Below are 8,938 nucleotides of genomic sequence, written 5' to 3'. Positions count from 1 at the left end.
CACAATGTAGCCATCATCAACCTTGGAAAGATAATTTTTAACCCGGTGCCCATTGACTCTAAACACCTCATCATTCTTATTTTTCAAATCTAGAGCACCAAAGGGGGTTACATTCACCACTTGAAATGGGCCACTCCATTTTGACTTCAACTTGCCCCGAAACGTCCATAACCGGGAAATGAACAATAGCACAAGATCAACCTATTTAAACTCCTTGTTGTGGATGTATTTGTCATGGAGGTACTTCATCTTCTCCTTGTAAAGGGACGAGCTTGTGTAGGCATGATACCAAAATTCGTCTAGCTCATTCATTTGTGCCACTCTTAGGTTTGTGGCGACATCCCACTCAAGGTTAAACTTCATCAAAGCCCGCATGGCCTTATGGTCAAGTTCCACCGAATGATGACATGCCTTCCCGAACACTAACCGGTATGGAGACATCCCGATCGGTGTTTTGTAGGCCATTCTATAAGCCCAAAGAGCATTATCAAGTTTTCTTGACCAATCTTTCTGGCTGGCATTCATTATCTTTGACAAAATACTCTGGATATCCTGGTTGGAGACTTCAACTTGTCCGCTTGCTTGAGGATGGTAGGGGTTGAGAGTTTATGAGTGACACCATACTTGGTGAGTAAGGTATAAAAAGCCTTGTTGCAAAAATGTGATCTCCCATCACTAATAATGGCCCTAGGAGTACCGAATCTTGTAAAGATGTTCTTCTTCAAAAATGCCACCACACTTTGAGATTCGTTGTTGGTAAAGCCATAGCTTCAACCCATGACACAGTCCACAACTACCAAAATGTAAGTGTTCCCACAAGAGCTCACGAATGGTCCCATGAAATCAATACCCCAAACATCAAAGATATCAATTTCCAAGATGGTGGTGAGTGGCATCTTATTCTTCTTAGAAATCCCACCGGCCCTTTGACATTCATCACAATGCTTGACTAGATCACTAGCGTCCTTGTAGAGAATAGGCCAATAGAAACCACAACTCAACACTTTTGTTGTCGCTCTCGCTCCACCATGGTGACCACCATACGGTGAAGAGTAGAAAGCCTCCAAAAGTCCCATTTGTTCTTCCTCCGGCACATATCGTCGAAGCACACCATTGGTACATATCCGAAAAGGATACAACTCATCCCAATAATAGCCAAGGCAATCCTGTTTGAACTTCTTCCTTTGGTTTGAAGAGGACTCATTCGGTACAATGCCTCTCACAAGATAATTGGCTAAATTGGCAAATCACAACATTCCGGTCAATTAAATAGATAGCAATTGCTCGTCGGGGAAGGAGTCATTGATCTCAAGGCCGTCATGTGGCCTCCTCTCCTCCTCCAATCGAGACAAGTGGTCCATCACTTGGTTTTCACTACCCTTGTGGTCTTGAATCTCTAGATCAAACTCTTGCAATGGAAGCACCCACCACATCAACCTTGCCTTAGAATCCTTTTTTCTCGTCAAGTACTGAAGCGCCGCATAGTCGGTGTGAACAATCACCTTTGCACCATCAAATGCGGGCGGAACTTCTCCATTGCAAAAACAATAGCAATTAGCTCTTTTTCAGTCACTGTGTAGTTGACTTAGGCATCATTCATGGCCTTTCTAGCATAGTAGACCTGATGGAAGATTTTGTTAATACGTTGCCCAAAAACTGCTCCAACCACCACATCACTAGCGTCACACATGAGCTCAAAAGGTAAGCTCCAATGCGGTGCGGTGATAATAGGAGTAGTAGTCAACCTGAACTTGAGAAACTCGAATGCCTTCATACAATCTTCGTTGAAATGGAACTTTGCATCCTTCTCTAAAAGTTTACACAAAGGGTTTACCACCTTGGAAAAGTCCTTGATGAATCAGCGATAGAACCCCTCATGAACCAAGAAGCTTCTCACTCCCTTCACGGATGTAGGAGGAGGGAGTTTGGATATCACCTCAATTTTGGCCTTGTCGACCTCAATACCATGCTTTGAATTTTGTGGTGGAGGACAATGCCTTCCTCGATCATGAAGTGTCATTTCTCCCAATTTAACACCAAATTTGTCTCCTCACATCTAGCCAAAACTCTATCCAAATTTTTCAATAAATCATCAAAAGAATTCCCAACCACGGAGAAATCATCCATGAAGACCTCATGAATATCCTCCACCATGTCGGTCAAGATGGCCATCATACACCATTGAAAAGTCATTGGTGCATTGCATAACCCAAATGGCATCCGCGAGAATGCGAAAAGTACCATAGGGACAAGTGAAAGTTGTCTTCTCTTGGTCCTCAAGAGCAATAAGAATTTGATTGTAGCCAGAGTATCCATCAAGGAAGCAATAAAAAGCACGTCCGGCCAACCTATCAAGCATTTGATCAAGAAATGGAAGTGGAAAATGATCTTTCCGAGTGACTTTGTTGAGCTTCCTATAGTCCATGCACACACTCCACCCGGTGACAGTTCTTGTGGGGATAAATTCATTCTTGTCAATTGTTATCACAGTCATGCCCCCTTTCTTTGGGACACATTGCACTAGACAGGTCCACGAGCTATCGGAAATGGGATAGACAACCCCGACATCCAACCACTTGATTATCTCCTTCTTGACCACCTTTTGCATTGCTTCATTTAGCCTCCTTTGATTTTTAATGGAGGGTTTGGTACCCTCCTACAAAATAATCTTGTGCATGAAAAAGGCGGGGCTTATGCCCCGGATATCCGCCGATGTCCATCCGATTGCTCTTTTCCTCCTTTGTATCACCTCCAATGTGGATTCTACCTGCATGTTAGTCAAACAAGAAGCAAGAATAACCGATAAAGTAAAAGAAAGGCCAAGGAATTCATACCTGAGATGTGGAGGCAATGGCTTTAACTCCAGATGGAAGGCTTCTCGATTGAGGGTTTTGTTGGAGGATTCTTCCGATTTTCAAGATCCAAGGATAGCTTGCGGTGCTCATATGTGTATGACCCCATTCCTTGCAATGCATTCGCACACTCTACATAGCCTTTTTTGTCCTCGTCATTGTCAAGGTTGAGCAAACGGCTTCCAAATTATCCGCAACATTTATTATGGCACTAGAATCATCAATAATCACATTAGTGACCAAATCCACAAACGAAGAAAATTCATTGCTATTCGGTTGCCTCATAGATTTGCATACATGGAAGACCACCTTTTCATTACCCATCCGGAAAGTGAGCTCACCGGCTTCCACATAAACAAGATCCTTCCCCGTAGAAAGGAAAGGTCTACCCAAAATAATAGGCACCTCATAGTCCACTTCACAATCAGGAATCACAAAGTCCGCCAGGAGGATGAACTTGTCAACACAAACTAACATATCATCAATAATATCCAAAGGCCTCTTTATTGTATGATCTGCCATTTTCAACCTCATGGATGTGGGTATTGGTTTCCCAATCCCCAAGTTTTGAACATCGAGTAGGGCATCAAGTTGATACTCTCCCCAAGATCACATAAAGCTTTGGCAAAGTTAGTACTCCCAACAGTGCAAGGGATTGTGAAAGCGTTGGGATCTTCCAATTTCGGAGCCATTGAGTGCACAATAGCACTCACTTGATGTGTCATCTTGATAGTCTCACAATTCATTGATCTTTTCTTTGTCACCAAATACTTCATGAACTTTGCATACCTCGGCATTTGTTCCAATGGCTCAACCAACGGCACATTAAAAGACAAGCTCTTGATCATATCAAAAAACTTTTTGAATTGGTTCTTACTATTTTGCTTTGCAAGCCTTTGAGGTCATGGAGGAGGAGGTCTTGGTATTGGTGCCTTAGCCTTTGGCACTATCAGTTCCGATATGTCAATCACATGTTCCTTAGATGGGTTCACTTCTTCTTGCATCTCCTCTGCGTTTTCATCAATATCGATTCTCACTTCTTCATTAGCTTGAACCACATTTCTTGGGATTTCATCTTCTTGAACCACAACATCATCATCCACGATTCTTTTTTAATTTGAGGTGGTTGCATCTCCACTTTTTTCCACTTCTTGTAGTCACAGATATAGCATGTCCCGTATTATTCCTACCCTTTGGGTTCACCACTGTATCACTTGGTAGTGTCCCCTTAGGACGAGTGTTCAAAGCTTGCGAGATTTGGCCTAATTGAACTTCCAAATTGCGAATAGAAGTATTGTGAAAGGCTAGTTGAGCATTAGATTCGGCATTCTTCTCCATCATATGTTTAAACGTTATCAATTCTACCCATCTCATTGTTAGAAGTGCTCAGACCTTGAGAAGGATAGGGAAGTGGATTGCTTGGTTGTTGGAACATCGGGGGCCTTTAAAAATCTAAGCCCCAGTTGTTGTTGTTATTCCACCCTCCTTGGTTGTTGCCACCCCAATTGCTTTGATTGTTGCCACCCCGAATTGCCTTGAATATTGCCTCCCCAATTTCCTTGGTTACCTTGACTATTCCAATTGCCTTCATTATTGTTACTACCACTCCAATTGCCTTGGTGGCCTTGGTTGTTCCAATTTCCTTGATTTCATTGTGACCACCATTATTGTTGATTTTTCCCTTGAGCATTGTTTCTTTGGCCTTGATAATTGTTGACATATTGCACTTCTTCTTCTTGCTCATTGAACAAATCACCTTGGTTATACCCACTATCATCTTGTATGAATTGTTCCGGCTGGCTTTGCATTTGTTGACCTTTTTGTCGTCTCTTGTTCATCATCATATTCACACCTTCCATCACATTCACTTGTTTCGGCCCTTGAATTTGTTGAATCTGAGATTTGGCTAGTTGATTCATTGTGGTTGTCAACTCTACAATAGCTTGCCCATGATCATATAGTTCCTTGTGTAGGTCAATGACATTTAGGTCACCTTAAGGAACATTGGCTCTACTTTGCCATGCCGATGAGGTATCCGCCATCTCATCAAAAATTTCACAAGCTTCGGCATAAGGTGTGTTCATGAAGTTCCCACCGACGAGTTGATTTACCACACATTGATTTGTTGTGTTGACCCCCTATAGAAGGTTTGTTAGATCATGAACTCGGTCATATCATTTATTCGGGCACTATTTAACCATGGTACAATATCTTTCCCAAATCTCATGCAATGGCTCATTGGGTTCTTGCTTGAATGCAAGAATCTCATCCTGAAGTGTAGCCTTATGTCCCGGAGAGAATAATTTGGCAATGAATTTTTCCGCCAACTCATCCCATGTATGTAGATTGGGCAATCTCTCTAACCAATTCAATGCCTTTCCCCATAGAGAAAAAGGAAATAGCCTCAACCACAGCGCGTCTTCGGAAACAACTTGCTCCCCTAACAAGTATCGATGAACCCTTTGAGATGCTTGTAATCATTTTGACTCAGAGCCCCGGTAAAGAATCCTTGTTGCTCAAGTAGTGTAAGCATCACATTTGTGATTTGAAAGTTGCTTGCCCTAATGCGGGGCGGGATTATAGCACAAAATTTATGTTTTCATAAGGAAGCCATCGAAGGCTTTCCACAAATTGAGATTTGGCCGTAGAAGGATCGAATTGTATCCGAAGAACAGGAGGATACAAAAAAGTAATAAGAGAGGCGCACAGACCAATTAATCGTATCGGTCGTATTCTTGAATTTGGAATGAAAAGAGGAGTAATGCTTCCTAGCACGGGACAAAGAATAAGACCACTTAGATCAGTTCTACAACACCCAGTGCGTTGCCGCTCTTGGTGGAGGTGGGGGGAGGGGGCGAGAACATTATCATGAGGCGGTCGGCCTCGCCTATTTTCTTGAAGCTCGGGAAGAACCTCATCTCCTTCATCATCGTCCAGTTCCTCCTCCAATGGCACATTCTTGATGGGCTCGTTGTTGAGAGCCATTCTCGTACCTATAATCAATTCAAATACAAAGTTAGTGACTCGGAAGGAAAAGAAGACAAATCACACAAAAACCTAGATATATAGCTAAATCTGTTTAACTCTCTGGAAATGACACCAAAAGTTGATGTCACCCAAACTCATACCACAAATATAGGTTGTGAGGAGGTCGAAGCAATAATAAAAAACAAATGCAAGTCGGGGTCAAATCCACAGGGAGTTAGATTTTTGGATTAGGTATACACCTAGTGTGACTGTATGATATGCCTCAAATTACACTTCCACATTTTCAATTGTTGTTTCTACTTTTACTTTAAAGCTATTGATTGTAATTGTAGAGCTAAGAGACAATATTTTTGGTTTTGGTTATTTTTTCAAGTTATGAAAGATCTAGGGTTGCGACTTCCGCCTAGTTAGTTACCTAAGGGATTTAGATCTTTAGGGCATGTTTGGTTGATCGAGATACAATATAGCAATCACACTCAATTACTCACTCTATACATCTCGATAGTTTGAATGATTTTGCCCGATTTGGCTTTCTCAAGTCCAAACAGGTATTTCACAAAGCAAGTGATAAATGCTCCAGTCAGGTCTTACTATCTCTAGGTTCGACCTGTTAATTGGGGCTATCAATTTCTTGAGTTCACCCCAATTCCTAGTTAGCCAAGTTTTCTAAGACATAGTTTATCTTTCTCAAGTAGAGACTAAGTCAAATAGGCATGAATCAATGTTTGCAACCATCAATTCTCAAATTAAAGTAAGAACTAAGCTAAATATCATAAACCCAATCATAAATAAGCCATAAATCAATTACCCATTAAGTACCCATACTAGGGTTAGGTCACAACCCTGGCTAAGGGTTTAGCTACTTATGGAAAATGAAGAAATTAAAGAAGAAACTAAGATAGAATTTATAATACTTGATTAAGGAAAGAAAATCTAATGTTTAAAAGCTAATCTAGTATAATGTTACCCAATACAGTAAATAAAAACAGCTCAGGTGCTCCCAGCTTACAATACTTGAACTAAAAATGATAAAAAGTTTTATTTATACTAAGCTGAAAATATTTGACAAAATTGCCCATGCGGAGGTTGTGCGGTCGGCGTGTTGAGATTGACTGGTCAATTGGGCTTTCTGCGATCACATAAAATTGGAATGTGGTCGCACTTCATTTAATTGTGCGGATCGCAAATTTATGAGTGCGGCCGCATTTCTTCAATCTTCCAAAAACATGGCTCTCTGATTCTCCTCTTCTACGGACTACACAATTATGAGTGTGGCCGCACAATAATAGTATAGTCCGCACATCTTCAATCTCCCAACATGAAAGTTCTCTGAAGCTTGTTTTTTGCTGCCGTGTAATAAGTGTGCGGTCCACACTTTAGGAGGAAATCCATCAGTGGTCCTTTAGAGTTTTGCGGCCGCACATAATATTGTATGGTCCGCACTGTGACCCGTTTTGCCTTGTTTTGGTCCTTGTCCAATTTTTTCTCCTTTTTGAGTTGATTTTCACTTCTTTGGCTCGTTTCCCAATATTCCTTCAAGAAAGCACATTTTATTAGTTTTCGGGAATATTTTTCAGCATTTTTGAGCTAAAATGCAAGTAAAAGAGAGAAAATAAGCAGTCAAAGTCCCTACTTATCAGGGTGGAGTCAAAGTGCTTTGACACAAAGGTTCGGGTGAAGAAGCCCTTCACTTGGTGCTCTCTGAAGGACCCGAGGAACTCGAAGAACAAGGGTAAGTCGACTAATACCATAGGCCATTCTGATGAGCCGTCGGTGGTAGTTGCATATTCAGCAGCCATGCCTGCCACAACAGTCAGGCCTTCCACCGATACAACTGCCATGCCTCCACCTCCATCTTTTGGGCCATCAGCATCAGTTCCATCCATTTTTACTCCGAGGATGGTGCCTATGCTTGCTCATCCACTCTTTGCGCTGTGAGTCTCCCAGACACTGGCGAGCCTCAACAACTGGATGCAGACAACTACTGTAAAGATGTCTAACCTATCCAGTTTTATTGCAGCCCAGACATCTACCCCGGCACCCCAAATTCCTCCGATAGTGGAGGACACATTGAAAAAGATATTGGAGAACCAGAAGACCATCATGGACACGTTGGTGGAACACGGGGGAGAAATTGAGGAGCTTGGGAAGAAAGTGAAGAAGATGAGGGAATCCCAGGCTTCAAACAAATCAATTGACAGGTTGAGACGAGAGGTGACCAAGATAGAAGCTGGTGGGGATCTTCCATTTGACTTGTTGAAAGAGACAACTCCAGTGGCACCAGCAGACCCATCAGCACCAGTGGCACCAGCTAGCCAGTCTGAGGAACCAGACCTCGCTGCCCGCACTACTGAGGCTGTACAAGAAATGTTCGCCAACCCAGCTAATCCCCGAGCAGAGGATGATGAGATCCAGTTGGAGGAGACTGAGGGCAGTGACGCTGATGGAAACAGAGGCCACATAGGGAGTCCTCTTTACTCTTTCCCTTCCTTATTTTTATTTTGTTAAGCATATGGGACAATGCTTATTCTTATTCGGGGGTGGGGGTGGGTAGGGTGGAGTTTATTTGATTTGATATTTGACATTGATCTGTAACAACTGATAACATTCTCTTTTTATTTTCATTATGTACATATTCTTCTCTTTCTATTGATGTATATACTCTCTCTCTCTTTCTCTCTCATCTTATATATTCATTTATGCTTCAGTAGTTTACTTTATAGCTTCTTTATTTTGTTATCTTAGTAGTCAATGTTTAGTCTAATAGCTTCTTATTTACTTTAATAGCTTCTTTTTAATTTAGTAGTTTCTTTTCATGTTTAAGTGATCAATAAGCCTTTGATTTTCTTAATGCCACGGTTCTTTTTAAAGGTGGCTTTTGTGTGAACCGGGTGACTCTTCCCAACGATGGATGGCGTGATAACCTTCTTAAGGGATTGAGTCCGTTTTTTATGTTTAGGTAAGAATAGTAGTAATAATGAATAAGAGGACCTAATTGAGTAAGACTAGAAGAGTCGAGCATGCTTCACTTGGTACCAACACACTTAACTACGTGCTTATGATTAAAAACAAGTTCTTGGAAAGAAATAGCTCTAGTT

General features: G+C 41.6%; 2 protein-coding genes across 2 annotated transcripts; both read right to left on the bottom strand.

Annotated features, from left to right (window-relative positions):
* Positions 1-201: 201 nt before the first annotated feature.
* Positions 202-525, bottom strand: LOC138890394 (uncharacterized). Its single transcript, XM_070173777.1, has one exon. The coding sequence runs from the start codon at positions 523-525 to the stop codon at positions 202-204; it is 324 nt and encodes a 107-aa protein (XP_070029878.1).
* A 2,459-nt stretch (positions 526-2,984) lies between these two features.
* On the bottom strand, positions 2,985-3,374 carry LOC138890393 (uncharacterized). The gene has a single exon (XM_070173776.1). The coding sequence runs from the start codon at positions 3,372-3,374 to the stop codon at positions 2,985-2,987; it is 390 nt and encodes a 129-aa protein (XP_070029877.1).
* Between the last annotated feature and the right edge of the window lie 5,564 nt (positions 3,375-8,938).

Source organism: Nicotiana sylvestris, chromosome 4 (assembly GCF_000393655.2).
Source record: "Nicotiana sylvestris chromosome 4, ASM39365v2, whole genome shotgun sequence".
Lineage (NCBI taxonomy): Eukaryota > Viridiplantae > Streptophyta > Magnoliopsida > Solanales > Solanaceae > Nicotiana > Nicotiana sylvestris.
This window is presented reverse-complemented; position numbering and strand designations above follow the sequence as displayed.